This window comes from Staurois parvus, unplaced genomic scaffold, assembly GCF_062004578.1.
Source record: "Staurois parvus isolate SC_StPar_1 unplaced genomic scaffold, SC_StPar_1.0 ptg000017l, whole genome shotgun sequence".
Taxonomy (NCBI): Eukaryota; Metazoa; Chordata; class Amphibia; order Anura; family Ranidae; genus Staurois; species Staurois parvus.
The window spans coordinates 9,709,292-9,726,578 of record NW_028317813.1 but is presented as its reverse complement, the minus strand read 5'-3'; the positions used below and the strand labels follow the sequence as shown (position 1 = coordinate 9,726,578).

At 42.7% G+C, this 17,287-nt stretch overlaps 1 protein-coding gene across 1 annotated transcript in view; it reads left to right on the top strand.

Annotated features, from left to right (window-relative positions):
• LMBR1L (limb development membrane protein 1 like) overlaps positions 1 to 17,287 on the top strand; it is a 124,798-nt gene that overhangs the window by 86,599 nt on the left and 20,912 nt on the right. The window contains exons 7-13 of the mRNA XM_089679536.1: positions 1,192 to 1,260; positions 10,952 to 11,016; positions 11,572 to 11,644; positions 12,416 to 12,499; positions 15,264 to 15,340; positions 15,431 to 15,508; positions 15,617 to 15,690. Of these exons, the coding sequence (XP_089535662.1) occupies positions 1,192 to 1,260; positions 10,952 to 11,016; positions 11,572 to 11,644; positions 12,416 to 12,499; positions 15,264 to 15,340; positions 15,431 to 15,508; positions 15,617 to 15,690 (520 nt within the window). The remainder of the gene's footprint in view (positions 1 to 1,191; positions 1,261 to 10,951; positions 11,017 to 11,571; positions 11,645 to 12,415; positions 12,500 to 15,263; positions 15,341 to 15,430; positions 15,509 to 15,616; positions 15,691 to 17,287) is intronic.

The following is a 17,287-nucleotide window of genomic DNA, read 5'->3' as shown; positions in this document are numbered from 1 at the left end:
TTTCCTGGTTGCTAGGAATGGACATACTACAGATACATTTGAGGCAGTATCATATCTTCCCTGCCATAGTAAGACAGTCAGTGGGGGCCTTTTAATCTTTATTATGTTTTTACAGTGTTTCCACTAAAATACTGAAATGTAACAAAGATTAATAAAAAGGGTATCTTTTACGGAGCATAATAGTAGGGATGCACCGAAATTTCAGCCGCTGAAACATATCAGCCAAAAATAGCCGATACAGTACTACAGATGTGAGGTGGGGGGGGGGGGGGGGGGCAGCGGAGAAGGGCAGGAAAGGAGTAGCGTATACAGTGACTGGCTTCCTATATGTCAGTGCTGATTTTTAAATGTAATTACCAGCTTTTTTTTTTTTTTCTTCTTTATAGCTCAGAGAAAGAGCTGTCACTTTCCCTGGAGCTAAAGGAAACTAAGGGGTGGGGTCATTGGGTAATGTCACTGATGACCCCGCTCCTTTGTTTCTTTTAGCCCTCTGAGAATGACAGCTCCTTCTCTGAGCTATAGTAAAGAGGAAAAAAGCTGGTAATTTAAATTAAAAAAAAAACAGCATTGTTTTTAAATGCAATTTGGGGCTTTTTTTTTTTTTCTCTTCACTATAGCTCAGAGAATGAGCAGTCACTTTCCCCGGGGCTAAAAGAAACAAAGGGGCGGGGTCACCCAGTGACATTACCCAGTGACCTCACCCCTTAGTTTCCTTTAGCTCCAGGGAAAGTGACAACTCATTCTCTGAGCTATAGTGAAGGAAAAAAAGCTGGTAATTACATTTAAAAAACAGCATTGACATAGTGACAGCCAGTGATGGAGCCTCTCTGTATACACTGCTCCCTCACTGTATACGCTGCTCCTCTCCTGCCCCCTCCTTGCACACACTGCCCCCCCCCACCCTACAAACAGGACCTGTCACTTTATATGCTATCACATAGGGGACTATGTGATAGCAATAAAATCATAAGTTAAAATAAATAAAAATATACATTAAAGTAGAAAAAAAAATTGGAGCCTCCCCACCCCCACATATGCAGACGTTTCGGTTCGGTTTTCGGCCGCATGCATTCTGAATTTTTGTTATCGGTTTCGGCACCAGAATTTTCATTTCGGTGCACCACTACATAAAAGGGTTCATGGATGTGAGATTAGTAAATAGGATGAGTGATTATAACTTTTCTCTTTCAGATTTGTGGGAATACTACCTACCATACCTCTACTCAGGCATCTCTCTGTTTGGAGTTCTTCTTCTGTTATGTAAGTATAACAGTGCAATAGCTGCATCCTGCAGGATACGGATACCAGTAATTATATAGGAATGCACTTTAATTCTTGCTGAATGTTTTCACTAGGGGCACAGCTTTTGCTAAAATTTAAAACAAACTATGGGCAAAACTACATATGTTATACAGTCTGTCACAAGCATTAACAAGTTTTATTACCTGTTGATCCTTACACTAAATCTATTGAGTTTCCACTTCCCATGACAACTAGCCAGAAAAAGTGACAGTTATACTTGAAACCACAGTATAACACTGCTGGAATTGCTTGGTTAATATAGCCTAAACCAGTATTAAAACCAAAAAATGTAATATATTGCAGCATACCAATCATTTGATGTGACGGCTGCATTCTTATTTTTAGGCTTTTTTTTTTTTCTTCTGTTTTCAACTGGTGATCAGGCCAATACCACTTCTATATTATAGTGCCTACACTCTGAATGAAGGCTAACAGGGGGGCATCTTTTGGACAGCAGCTCTGGCAGTCTGGGGGAAGCCAAACTCCAGTTAATACTTTATAAGCAGTTACAGAAAACTTTTTTTTTTTTTTTTTGGGATAAATGTTTTACTAAATAAAAGCCGATCATTGTAAGCACCCCTGTCAGTGTTAAATGGTTTGTCTCATCCCTGTAACTGATAAATCTGCAGGACAGCTTGATCTCTTGAAAAGCAACAAACTTGCTGGCTGGATCACAAGTTGAAAATATAATAAGTCACAAAAAGGAAAATAATGCATCTATCACATCTAAAACTAAAAGCAAACATTATATTGCAGTTTACCAATTTTTAAAGTATTACTAAACCCAGGACCCCGCATTCACTATATCTTGTCTCCCACAGTACACAGAGCATGGAAATGCAATTATTTTACAAAATATAAACTGCTAAATACCTTTTTTCATCAGCAGTTAGAGCAGTCTTGTGCGTTGTGTCCATCTGAGCACTGGTTAAAGCTTGTAGGAGTTTTCAATCTGCTCTAGGACAGGGGTAGGCAACCTGCAGAACCCCTAACCTCTGTCTGGACAGTGCTAATTGTGCCTCTGCTGATCACATGCACTCTCCCAAGAAAAGGAACAAACTCGCTAGCAATACAAACCAAACTTATGTGCAGCTTGCCCCCAAGACTCTGTTCTATCAAGAGATGACTTGGGGACACTGGAAGATGGGGAGGGACAGAGAAGTCAGGATCAAACATCCTTTATACACAATGCAGAGGATTAACCCCTTAGGTTCCACAGTGAGTATAACAAGTATGCTTTACTGCATATACAGACTAATTTTACTGTTGTGGGTTTTGTAGCACTGGGTTTAGTAACACTTTTTAATACTGCTTTAAACTTTTTTTTTTTTGTTGCTGTAACTGCTTAAAAAAATGTTAGCTGGAGTTGGGTTTCAATTCTGTTTCTGTTACATGTTCCCAGATTATGCACACCAAAGCATTTAGCTATACTAAACAAGTAGTAAAGGAACAGGGAACAAAATGGTGGATGACTACACTACAGGAAGACTGACTCCTTTGTTAATACAAGTCCACAAATTCGATAAAGCAGGAGGCACAAGCCTAATGTTTCATGCTAGAGTGCTCCCAATCATAGTATACTCTTGACTGGTAAGCTACAAAATATCATTTTTGGTTTGGGGTTTAATCTATCCTTCCAGCCCCAAGTCCAATCACTAACAAACTCATGCAGACTCCACCTCCGCAACATCGCCAAAATACGCACGTTCTAACCCCAAAAACCACTAAACAGCTCATCCACTCCATCATATCACGACTCAATTACTGCAACTCCCTCCTCACTGGCCTGCCTCGCCACAGACTATCCCCACTTCAGTCGATCCTGAATACGGCAGCCAGGCTCATCCACCTTACCAACCACTCCGTTTACGCCACCCCCCTCTGCCAATCCCTCCACTGGCTTCCAATTGCCCAACGGATCAAATTCAAAATCCAAACACTGACGTACAAAGCTGTCCATCATACTGCCCCAAACTACATCACCGACCTAATATCCAAATACCACCCAAAACGCACTCTCCGCTCCTCACAAGACCTCCTTCTTTCTAGTTCCCTAGTCTCCTCCCATGCTCGCCTACAGGACTTCTCCAGGGCGTCACCCATACTCTGGAACTCCCTACCCAATCCATCAGACTATCGGCTACTCTCCTCACCTTTAGGCGCATCTTCAGGGAAGTCTACCCCACCAACTGCTAATTCCAGACCTCCTCCACTATTCCTACCACTCCATCCCCCACAGCTATTTCCTCCTGTACCACTATCCCCTCCCTCCTAGATTGTAAGCTCCAAGGAGCAGGGCCCTCGAACCCCTCGTGTATTGCATTGTATTGTTATTGTACTGTCACATGTTCTGTCTCCCATTGTAATGTACAGCGCTGAGCGAACTTTTGGTGCTTTATAAATACTATATAATAATACGAATACTGCTTTAATTGCTATTTAGCATGTCACTCCTGTTGTACCACATTTTATGGACTTGCATTAATAAAGAAGCTTGTTTTACTGGAGTGCAGTCATCCACTATTCTGCTCCCTGGACTTTCAGAAACTAGCACAAGATGTGTTTAGTATTTTTGCCGGCCTAAATGGACCAGCCTGGAGTGGCATTGCATGTGTCTAAAGCAGCAAAATAACTTTAAAACAAACCCTCGTTCATTCTTTTATCTACAGGCATTGAAGGGAAATGTGTTTTCAAAATTTACAACAGAGGCACTGAAATATTTCGATTTTTGCTGTAATAGCAAATCATGGCAGTCCAGTCCCCCAATGTAGACACACAGTAGATTTTAAAGTGGAGTTCCAGCTGAAAAAAAAAAAGTCAGCAGCTACAAAAACTGTAGCTGCTGACTTTTAAAATATAGACACTTACCTGTCCCTCGGTCCAGCGGTGACCACACCACCACTGGTTTCACCGGCCGTCTCTTCTCCCTGGTGCCGGCATCTTTAGTGTGGGCACCCGGTTGTGACAGCATGAGGCTTCACAGCCGGGTGCCCTCTGCACATGCGCGAGAAGCACTGCACTTTGTGAATGGTACCTGTCACTTGTGCCAGAAGACTACGGGGAGGGATGGAGGACGTCTTCCGCTTCCGATCGCAGCGAAGTGGGACCGGGTACCTGTCAAATTCAGGTCCCTGGTTCCCAAAGGTGCCAATCCTTAATGGGGGGAGCAGGGGACAAAGCATTAAAGCAGAACTTCCCCTTTTGGGTGGAAATCTGCTAGAAAACTGCTGAAAGCTAACTTCAGAGTCTCTGTTGCGATGATTGAGAATCTTTTGAAAATTAATTGCATCACAGTATATACAGCCAGAGAGGTAAGTGGGGGTTTGTTTTAAACCTTAATAAAGTTTTTTATTACTTGTTATGAGTATGTAAATAGGCAGATCTTTACCGTCTGGGCACAGGTGTACTTTAGTAATGTTCTTCTGAAAGGAACATACATTCCACATCAATAATGATGCTACCAAAGTTATTGTGTGCTGTAAATTGCCTCCAGAATTGTTCCTGTTTCTTGCTGGAGGTTGCCATTTTGCTGAAGCCCTGAGTCCTTTATCAGCAGTAAATGTTTAGGCTTTCAGCAGATCGGCCTCTATATTTTGGCACAGTGCCAAAAAATAGAACGCAACAGAGCATGTTCAGAGCGAGAGGAGACAGTGTATTACTGGATTTTCAACAGGCCGAAGTGACTTAGCAGGACTTCATTTTTAGGTTCCACTTTAAATGGATTTTGGAAATAGAGCAGGTATACTGACATGATCAACCGGTATTAAAACTGTTAGTGGTGGTTAAACAAAAATGTGTGATAATGCTAGTAATACTGCATTGTGGCATTTTGTTTTTGGCCATAGTTAAGGCCTATGCCTGATTGCCAGCCTTATTATTTATTTATTTTTTGAGAAAATCTGTCAAAAAGGATACAATCTCTTGTACTGTCTGACCCAAAAAACAGTAAAATCTGTACTGGTCTGCATGTGTTTTCCAAGTCAGAGACCCACAAAGTATTGAAGTAATTAGATTGGCACAAAAGCCAAGAAACACGCACTTTCTGGAGAAACTAGGATTAATAGCTTCTGTCTCTCTCAGTACAGGATTTCTAGGATATTTTGGCTTGTGCAGGAATCTAAAGAAAAAAACTTGAGCTAATGTAGTTATTTAGGCTTACCCATAAAAGATTTACATTTACCCCCTTATGTGCCTTTGCTTATTCTGAGTCTGAGAGGTAGAAATGAAAGTTCCTCTTTGATCATACAGTACTTACCCTGTCAGCTACCTGGCCTCATGCTGCTAACACTCACTAGATGGAATTCACTAAGGACCTGTTCACACTTGTCCGCACACTAAACTCAAGCAGTTTATCTTACGGGCAGCAGCATCTTTGACTGTAGAGAAGTACGGCTGGGGCAGAGTGATGCATGTTTTATCACATCACCCAGCTCTGTTTTTTTTTTTTTTTTTTCTTTTCTTTTTTTTTCTTTGTATGTGTGCGCGTGCACGTTCATTTTATTTGAAATGTACAAAGTGACACTTCAGTCATGTCACAGCAGTGTGGTGTCATTCATGGACATCTAGAATGCTGCAATATCAACATAATCACACAGCTCTGGAACACCGTGAAACACCACATTCTGGTGTGAACATGAAACATGGAAAACTGTTTTTGTCATTAGTTACCTGTGTTTTTTTCCATGAGTCAAAACACGGGTAACTACACATGGTATGAGTTGGCCATAAGATGCAGAAATTATTTGCCATAACAGCTAATATTTTCAGCCATGACAGCAAGTAACATTGACAATTATAGTTACATGGTTAAAAATAATAGTCATGATTATAAATAACAGAGGCATTATGTGTACCGTATTTTTCGCACCATAAGACGTGCCTAGGTTTTAGAGGAGAAAAACAAGAAAAAAAATATTCTGAACCAATGGACTACAGACATAGTATAGCAGATGACCAGAGACTGCGGACACAGTACAGGGGATGACCAGAGACTGCGGACACAGTACAGGGGATGACCAGAGACTGCGGACACAGTACAGGGGATGACCAGAGACTGCGGACACAGTACAGGGGATGACCAGAGACTGCGGACACAGTACAGGGGATGACCAGAGGACCTCTTTTGCAGTGTCTCAGTCGGCAACCCCCTTTACAAGATCTTCAAGGCCCTCCTGGATGGGGGCAGGAGCTCCTGAACCCATGCATCCACCATGGGTCCCCCTCAGTGTGCTGATTTGCCTCACCCATCTTCAGGGAAGGGAATCGTTATTGCTGGTTTCTCAGGTCCACGGCCCTCCTCTATCTCCACCACGTGGGTCAGAGTGCTGCTTGTGTCCGCATATGGTATAGCATTTCTTACTTGTAGACTATTGCACCTTGTTTTTTCCTAGGTTTTCTTTTTCCTAGCTTTAGACATCCAGAAAGCATCTTTGCATGCTCCCATGGGTGAGGGACATGTGCGGTTCCCACGTCTTGCAGATGGCGATGCACATTATCAATATCCCCTTTGGACTGGCGTCATCTCACCAGGTGTTCTCCACAGTGCTGGCTCCAGTTCTGGTGTTGCTGAGGCAACGGGGGATTGCTGTGGCTGGTTACTTGAATGATGAGATTCTGCAGGCACACTTTCTGGTCCAGCAGATGGACAACGTGGGGAGCTCAAGGTGCTCCCTACAGGGCTCGGATGGATCCAGAACCTCAGGAAGTCTGCCCCAACCAGGAGACTGGAGTCTCTGGGCCTGATTTTCAACTCCGAGCAGGCTGACTTGTTTCTCCTGATGGATAAGTTTTGGCAGCTTCGGAATGCGGTCCAGCTACTCGTTTTGCAAGCGGTCCTTCTGGCAGTCTTTCATGTGGACTATGGTATCCAACTTCCAGGTGGTCCCATGTTCACAATTCCATGCAAGAATTCTGCAGAGGGAACGTCTGTCCTTACAAGAGTAATCTACAGACAACCAGCTAATCTGCAACAATCTCCAAGGGCTTTACTCTGGTGGTTTCCGGTCTCCTGTCAGGCAAGTCAAGAGGTCCTTCTTCCCCTTCCTCTAGATGATCATTTCTGCAGATATCCAGATGGGGAGTACCCCTGGGTTCGAGATCAGACCGAGGCCATTTTGCTTCTGGAAGAGACTTGCCTGCTCGTCATTGTCCTTGAGCTGCAAGCATTCGGGTTTTCTTGGGTGCACTGGATTGCCCTTCTCTGCGGGCTCCTGGTCAGGGCCCAGCTGGACACTGCCACCCCCGCGGGCTCCTGGTCATGGTCCAGCTGGACACTGCCATCCCTGTGGCCTAGGTTAATCACCAGCACGTCTCGTGCATTGTGGCAGTGGCACTGGTGGTGTCCCCCCCCCCCCCCCCTTTGCTGTGGGCTGTTCAGCGCTCTCTGGCCCTCTCCCTTGTGCATGTTCCCGGTGTTGAGAATTGTCAGGTGGATTGCCTCAGCCTACTGACACTGAATCAGGTGGAATGATCTCTGCACCTGGACTGTTTTTTGTAAGGTCTAGCAACGAGGGGGAATCCTGGGAGTGGATATTCTGGCCTCCTGTTTTATAAGAAGGTGCCACTGTTGTGGCAAGAGTGCAGGTCCCTCTGATGGATTCACCAAATGCGGTGGTGGCATCGTGGGAACAGTATCATCCCTTTCTGCCTTTTCCTCCTCTCAGGCTGCTCCCTTGGCTGCTGCAAGGGATCGCTGGACAGCAATCGTAAGGATTCTGGTCCTTCTGGTGGTTCCAGTTTGGTCTGTGGTATGCAAAAAACATGGTGGAGCTGATCTCGGACACTCCTGGGTGGTTGCCTACTTGGGAGGACCACCTGTCCCAGGATCTGGTCTTCCACCCTGGGTTGCCATTTCTGTTTTGAAGACATGACTATTGTAAGCCAGCTTTTGTGGGATAGGTAGTTATCAGGTTTGGATCTCTACACAGTGTTGAGGTCTCGCACAATTTGTCACCGCTCCTGGATGGCTTTGATGTCAGGTGCAAGGCCATATTACTTACCAGTGGCTTGGGTGTTGGCCTTTCTTCAATGGGACATTGAACAAAAGTTGCCTTGATTACCCTTATGGATCTAGTTTCTGCCCTCGCTGTCTTTTATGCTTGGCCATGCAGTTCATACGTTGCACCTTTGTTTTGGTTTTATTTGGTGCCCCCCCTCTTGCACTCCCTGTTACCCCCATGGGGTTTGTCTTTGGTTCTTTCTGTTCTACAGAAGCCTTCCTTTGCAGAGTATTTGGGATATTGCCCTGCTTCCTCTTTTTCAAAGAGTTTCTTCCTTGGCCACCATTGCTTCTGAAAGGCGAGTGTCTCAGCTGGCGGTCTCCCTATTTAGCATTACACAAGGATATAGTGGTTCTTTGTCTGTGCCCCTCTTTTCTACCAAAGGGAGTGTTGGAATTTTACCTGAGGACATTGCCCTAATTTTCTTGTGTCCACAGCCGACGCATCCTAGGGAGGTTGACTTGCATGCTTTTGGATGTGGTTTGGGGGGGTTCATGCATTCCTGTCCATTGCAACCTCCTGCTAGGGGACAGATGGCTTTTTATACTCAGATGGCTCACAGAAAGGCCTGGTGGTCTACTCTGCCATGATTTCTTGTTGAATCTGGCAGACGCTTGTTCAGGCATACAGTAGTAAGGGACAGGCTTCCCCCTTCTCCGTTATGGCATGCTCTACAGGGCACTAGTGCCTCTGGTGCCTTCTGGCATCTGTGTCTCATGGTTGTGGGATGACTACCTGGAAATCTGTGCGCACTCTTACTGACGTTTTATACAGTTGATATTTTTGCTTCTTCTGATGCTAATTTTGGCTGCAGAGATTTGCTGGCTGCTGTTTTAGGTGCTTTGTTTTCCCCATTGGGGGTTGATTAGGTGTTTGGCGTGTTTCCCTGGCTGCTCCAGTTGCCTTTTGGTTTGCCCACTCCTCATTGAGGCACTGCTTTGGGACATCCTTATGGTCAAGATTAAGAAGAGCTGCGTCCGTCAATGAACGTAAGAGAACTGTATTTTTTTTTTTACTCCCCATAAAATCCCTTTCTCTGAGTTTGACTGACACAGCACTCACCCCTCTATTGGAATTTATGCTTTCTGACACCGCTTTGTTGCCAACTAGATTGCCTATAGCAGAGGGGGTTATATGCCAGAAGGGACTGCCCATAGTTTCTTTTCTGCCTAGTGTCCGACTCCTGTAGGTGGCGAAATAACCCTATGGCCAGTGTTAAGAAGAGCTGTGTCCATCAATGAACTCAGAGAAAGGAATTTTACGGTAACGACAAATTTAATTTTTGGGAATCTAATGCAAAGTTTCTTACCTTGACATTCTAGTAACTGCACTACCTAGCGCAGGCTGGGCACACTGCACTGCCTTACAGTGGGAAGGAGCATTAGCTTCTTTTATATGGTCATTGAGCTGTTTATCGGGCCTCTCAGGCAGCACAATGGGAGACTGAAGGAGTATGCATGTTGGGCTGACAAGACTGCTGCTTCTACATCTGAGGCAGTGGATTAGTGCTGTCAGCCTACAATGAGAACTGCTCTTTACTGGTAGAATTTCCAAGTTTTAGATAAAGCAGAGCTAAAGTATTCTGAGCTGGCTCCAGAGAAGTAACATCCCCGCTCTCCCTTTGTCACTGGCTTTTCTCTCCCGGTTGTCTTTTGGGGTAGTTTTTCTGTTCTATTGGCCTGGCTGACATGAAGTAATTTATGAACCTTTGTGGGTGTTGTGTACATTTGGTAAAAAAAAAAAATTACTGTCAGGGCAGAATAGATGTATAGAGTGAGTGTCTTCTACCATAAGTTCATATCTGATAGCAGTTTTTTAAATGTCAACATTTAGCTGCATTTTAAAGTGATATTAAAGGCAATTTTTAAAAAATAATAAACACATTTATTTGCTCTGTGCAGTGGTTTTGAACAGAACAGCCCCGATCCTCCTCCTCTTCTTGGGTCCCCTGCCAGTGCTTCTGGCTCCTCCATCCTGCCAAGCTGATTGCGGGGGGGCACCCAGGCAGGCTTAGTCCCAAGCCACTGCTCTGTGTCCTTTTACACCCGCCCCGCCCCCTCTCACCTTATTGGCTCGCTGGCGGTGATGGCTCCCACTGTTGTTTCTTTCAGCCAATGAGGAGGGAGTGTCCTCAGAGAGCTGAGGCTTTTGTACACATCGTTGGATCATGATGGGGCTCAGGTAAGTTTCGGGGGGGGGGCTGTTGCACACAGACAAAAAACTTAGAGCCTTTACAACCACTTTAAGAAAACTGTAAACATGCATCATGCCAAACATACTGAAAAATAGATTTAGATTTAAAGTCTGTAAATGAATAATTTTGAGTATTAAGATTCTTTCATAAACCCAATCATGGCTTGTTCTCATGAATGTGTGGGCTTGTATCTTCAGCACAGGATTTACAAGCTAACAACTGGACTCGTTGATGAGCACAGTCTGTTCTTGCAGTGGGAGCTGGCTTTTGATCTTTGTCCAAATGTCTGTTTATGATAACTGTAATATCTGTTTTCCTTTCATTGCACTGTATTATGTGGCAAGTAAATCTGCAGTATCTGGAAGTGTGATAATCCCCATTCTATTATGCTGGCATTGTCTCAGTCAAGCATGTTTGCTGGGCACAGTAATTAACTATTGTTTGCTTGGCTCTGCAGTGTGCACTCCGTTGGGCCTGTCCCGGATGTTCTCTGTGACTGGGAAGCTATTGGTCAAACCTCGGGTAGGTGCTTTTTCTGATTTTAATGACTTTTGATGAGGATATGTTTCCTCATCTACTTGTTAAAGTATTGGTTGAGGGACGAATTGATGTAAAGTAGAGCTTTACCCAATAAAAACCTACATGCAATGCACATCCGTTTCACTATGCTATGGGGGATTAGCAGTTTTCCATATCCTGCGTTATTTCAGTGCTGACAGAGGTGTTTGCATTGCACATGTGCCCCCCACTGGCACTGTTAGCATCACTGATAACGGCAGAATAATGATTTCACTATGCAGAGGTCTTCAGTTACAGTAAGCGGAAGGAGGACAGGCATTCGAAGGTGGTTCATGGTAGTGCTCTGCTGCAGTTATTGGGAAAACAAAAGGTTTCCAATGGAATCTATATAGGTTAGTTTGGTAATAGTGTGAGTTTTATTTATTTGTTGTTTTTGCTATGTGTCCATAGTTTTGCCTTAATACTGTTTGCTCTTTTTTCACAATAACTTTCAAGTATTGTATAGTGTTACTCTGGAGTGTTTCCCAAGTAAAAAAAAAAATGTATTTTGTTTTGCAGCTCCTGGAGAACTTGGAGGAGCAAATGAGCTGTACTGCATTTGAGGAAGCAGCCATATCCCGTAAAATATCCAGTGAGTAGCAATGTGTTGCGGCGATAGTCTCCCATCTTACTATAGGGGGATGTGTAAACAGTGCTTAATAGCAAGAGCCTTGTCCTTTACCTTTTGTATGTCGTTGTGGTTAAGTAGTGCTTGTCAGCAGGAGTATCACTTAGTATTAAATGGCCATTCTCTGAGTTGCAGATTGTAATGAAGTAGAAGGAAAAGCAATACAGTCACCTAACCCTCCTTTCAAGCACTGCTTCTCATTGCTCTTCCCGCAGTCAGCTATTAATATATATCAATGTAAATAGATTTGTTTAACTTTTTCCCAAGTAGTCACACTGAAAAGCTTCATTGTGTATGTCTTGTTAGAGAAGGGTTGACAATTGTGCCAATTCCTTAGAGCTGTGATGTCCCCCCACCAGCGTCCACAGCTCTGAAGCATTTTCGGGCCTGAAAGTTCATGCCCACCAGATGCCATGACATACTCACCTGTCAGAGGTTTGTGCTCATGTGACGACTTGAGACCGATTTTTTTTTTTTTTTTTTTTTTTTTTTTAACTGAATGTCTTTTTGCTTTAAGTGTCTTTGCCTGTTATGTGTAGAGAAGATTCACTTCATTACAGCAGCCAGGGGCTATCAAAGTGGAGTAAAGGGAGAATGATATGGCTAAAATAGCCTACGTGTTGGCAGGGAACCCCTGCTATGACCGTTTTAATTATAAGGTGTAGAATTTTATATGCCTCCCCCTCTGTGCATTCTCCTTACTCTTCTCACTGTTGTCTTATGTTTTATTTACAGCAAAAGCTTCATGCTGGCTAAACCTAAACATGGAGGCTTTACAAAAGCGGCTTCTCACCATCAAGAGTAACCGAATTGCATTAGGTGGGAAATCATGGCCTGACCTTCTATAAATGTTTTAATAGTTCAGTTCTCAATGTACCAAGTTTTAATTCACTTTAACATGCAGTCATGGCCAAAAATAATGGCACCCCTGCGTTTGTCAGATAATGCACCACTTTGCCCAGAAACTGTTGCAATTACAAATATTTAGGCATTCTCATGTTTATTTCTTTTGTTTGTATTGGTATGTGCTTAAGCAAAAAGCAGTTGGGAAATGGAACCCTTCCAATTTGAGAGACCTGGAGCAGTTGGCGAAGTAGGAGTGGTCCACAATTCCATTGGAGAGGTGTGAGAAACTCGTTGATTGGTACAGGAAGCGATTGATTTGATTTTAGTTATTTTTTCCAAGGGGTATGTTACCAAATAATTTGTGGGTGCCAATAATTGTGTCCAGTTCATTTTTGGGGTGTTGCATGGAATATGTCAGTTTTGGCTTCTTTTTTTTTTCTCCACTTTTTTGTGTCATACAATATAAACATGAGAATGCCTAAACATTTGTAATTACAATTTTCTGGGCGAAGTGTTGCCATATCTGACAGAAATGCAGGGGTGCCATTAATTTTGGCCATGACTGTATATAACATTTCATCACAAAGGACATACAGTGGGGAAAATAATTATTTGATCCTCTGCAGTTTTTGTGCGTTTGCCTACTTACAAAGAAATTAAGGATCTGTAATTTTTATCATATGTGTGTTTTAAATGATAGAGACGGAATATCAATACGAAATCCAGAAAAACACCATACAAATATTATAAACTGAGTTGCAATTCAGTGAGTAAAATAAGTATTTGATCCCCTACCAACCAATAATAATTCTGGCTCCCACACACTGGCTCATGTGGTACACATTAGTCCTGTCAATTTAAGAAAGTGCTCCTAACGACAACTTGTTATGCGTATAAAAGACACATGTCCACAGAATCTTTCTTCTATTCAAACCTCACCATCATGGGCAAATGACCAAAGAGCTGTCAAAGGACATCGGGGACAAAATTGTAGACCTGCACAAGACTGAAATGGGCTACAAGACAATCCGCAAGAAGCTTGGTGAGAAGAAAACTGTTGGAGCAATTATTCGCAAATGGAAGAAATACAAAATAACCATCAGTCACCCTCGGTCTGGAGCTCCATGCAAGATTTCTCCTCGGGTAAGGATGATCAAGAGAAAAATGAGGGATCAGCCCAGAACTACACAGGAGGAGCTTGTGAATGATCTCAAGGCAGTTGGGACCACAGTCACCTAACAAACCATTGGTAACACAATATGCTGCCATGGATTGAAATCCTGCAGCACCCACAAGCTACCCCTCCTCCAGAAAGCACGTGTACAGTCCTGTCTAAAGTTTTCCAATGAACATCTAAAATGATTCAGAGAAGGATTGGAAGAAAGTGCTGTGGTCAGATGAAACCAAAATTGAGCTCTTTGGTATTAACTCGACTTGTTGTCTTTGGAGGAAGAAAAATGCTGACTATGACCCTAAAAACACCATCCCTACAGTCAAGCATGGAGGTGGAAACATTATCCTTTGGGGCTGTATCTCTGCTAAAGGTACAGGCCGACTTTGCTGCATTGAGGGGCCAATGGACGGGACCATATATTGTAAAATCTTGGATGAGAAACTTCTTACCTCAGACAGAACACTGAAGATGGGTTATGGATGGGTCTTCCATCATGACAATGACCCAAAACATACCGCCAAGACAAAGGAGTAGCTCAAGAGGAATCCCTCCTGAGATGTGTGTAAACCTGGTAACCAACTACAAGGAACATCTTACCTCTGTGCTTGCCAACAAGGGTTTCTCCACCAAGTACCCAGTCATGTTTTTCTTGGGGATCAAATACTTATTTTACTCACTGAACTGCAACTCAATTTTATAATATTTGTATCTTGTGTTTTTTCTGGATTTTTGGTTGATATTCTGTGTATACACCTATGATAAAAATTATAGACCCTTCATTTCTTTGTAAGTGGGCAAACTTACAAAATATGCAGGGGATCAATAATCATTTTCTGCACTGAGACCTGATTGACACTTTGTGAAACTGTTGTGCAATGTTCTATGACAATATACTGTAATTACAGATTCGTAATCATGTTTATATATGAAGTGGAATTTTATGGCTTGTTTTAGATTTGATGTATGTGATCTCGCATCTTTGGATAGCTTGAAAGTATCTAGACCTTAGTGACTTTTCCTTGTTCAGCTATTTACAGCCAGATCAGGGAATTCTTGTGCTTCCTGACCATTCCAAGTATCCCTGTTTGAGTTTTCTCAGGGGGAGAGTTGATTGGTTTTGTTTGATTCTTCCTGACCAATCACTATTCTCCCAAGGAAGGCTGAAGCAAGGGGCATCAGTGTGTCACACTTTCTTTCCATATCCACAGGCATTATATTAGGATGTTTTATCGCCAGCTGGATCTTGCACAAAGTGTGAGATTGTCTGTAGGTAGATTTGGCGCTTTTTTTCCCCTTTTTTTTTTATTTCCTTTTTTTTTTCCCCCTTTTATCCTTTGGCACCTACACAACATCAATAAGCAAGTGCAAAAAAAAAAAAAATGAAAGTAGTGTTCTCCTATTGTGCACAAAGGCAGCATTACAGTGCCACCTAGTGACTAGTTTTCAGCATCAATGAGCTTTCTGGTACCATCTTGTTTGTAGGCTGCTCATTTTTGTAGGCCTTAGTAGAGTTAAATGTCTGTGGCTTCTATATTCGTCTAAATTTGCCAGTTTTTCTTACAGAGATGAGAAGGAAGGCCTCTCCATGGCAGCGAAATTTGGTTTATCCTCTAGCCATGCTGTTGCTCCTCGCACTCACAGTAAGTAATTTATTTTGTGCCACAGGTTAACAATTCAAGTACTGAATCAGTTTCAGAGTCTAGACATAATGTACCTTTACATTTTTATAGGGTATCTCTGTACTGATTGTGTGCTTCCATGTCTTGGAACTTCTAATTGATGAAGCTGCCATGCCAAAGGGGATGCAGGTAAACCATTACATTTTAAATCATCCTCTATATTTATCAATTTTCTGTCACATTCCTGTTTTTTCAATTTGTATTCTGAGTTTGGTACCTTTTTGTTATGTTTTCCAGGATTCAAGGCTTGGGAAGGTCTCTTTCTCGGTTTTTGGTCCTTTTGGAGCAGCTGTGCAAGTCATCCTTATATTGTATCTTTTATCATGCATTCCCATTTGCTTAGTTTCCAGCAAAGTGTGCTACATATACATAGGGCTAATTACTACTGCATGTACATAGACACAAGCATAAAAGTAGCCTAATACATATGGCCTATTGCACAGTCAAAAGCAATAGGGTATAGGCATACATTGTAAAATGTCTGTTGTGGCACCGCGAAGCCATAGCTGCAGCATGTTTTTGCCATAGGAATGAATTCCTGAAAACACTGCACATGTGTAACTGCCTTAACTGGCGTTTTTAGGAATGCATTCTTCAAAGCAAAAGTACACTGCAGCTGTGTCTCCTTGGTGCCACAACCACAGACATTTTGCACTGTACACCTATACACCCTTCTTTGTGTTTGTGCGCAAGAGTCCTAAAGCAATGCTCATGTTGAAAACCTTACTGTCACATGGTCATATTGGAAGTAATAAGAAAATAGTTAACCAAAATGCAAAACTGTTCCATTGCTTATCTAGGAAGGCAAAAAATAGATACAAAATAGTGTAGAAACTCAAAACAACCACTCACAAATCCGTTACAAAATTATATAGTTAGGTTGAAAAAAAACCCCACCAGTCTATCCAGTTCAACCCTATGTAAGTGTTTTATATGTCTTACCATTTCTCATATCCCTGTATATTGCGTTTTGCTAAAATGCTTATCTTAGAATTTGTCTTTTTTTTGTTTTTTTATCAACACTCCTTGCTGACACCACCACCTGTGGAAAGTTCCTGATCTGCCAGAAAAGAACCCTTACACTGTTAAGGGTTAAGCCACTTCTTGTCCAACATCATTGGCTAGGTGTCCTCTTAACGCAAAACTGGAATAGTTTTCCTCTCTATGCTAGAATCACTATTGAGATATAGGTATATTGGTATCATATATCCTCTTAAGTGTCTCCCCTCCAGGGAGAATAGGTTTAATGCTTGTAGTGCCTTGTAACTGAGGTTCTCCAGTCCCCTTATTCAATTTGCTGCACTTGTCTGGACTCTCTCCAGTATCAACACATCCTTCCTGAGGACCATTGACCAGAACTGGATGGCATACTCAAGATGTGGCTGGACCAGAGTTTTGAAAAGTGATAGGATTACAGTTTTGTCTCTTGCATAAATACCCTTTTTAATGCATGATTAGTCTGTTAGCTTTGCTTGCTGCAGCTTGGCATTGCAGGCCATTGCTGAGCTTGTGATCTACTAGGACCCCCAGATCTTTTTCCATCCTGGATTCCCTGCAAGGTTCTCCCTCTAGTGAGTACCGTATTTTTCGCTCCATAAGACGCACCTGACCATAAGACGCACCTAGGTTTTAGAGGCGAAAAACAAGAAAAAAAAATATTCTGAACCAATGGACTGCAGACACAGTACAGGGGATGACCAGAGACTGCGGACACAGTGCAGGAGATGACCATAAATTAGAATAGGTCCCAGGACAGAGCCTAGGGGTACGCTTCTCACAACTCCAAACTATTCTGAGTACATGTTATTTATCACCACCCTTTAGACACGCCCCTGTAACCAGTTTTTTATCCAGGTGCATACCCTATGGTTGATGCTAACAGAACTCAATTTGTAAATTAAAGGCCAA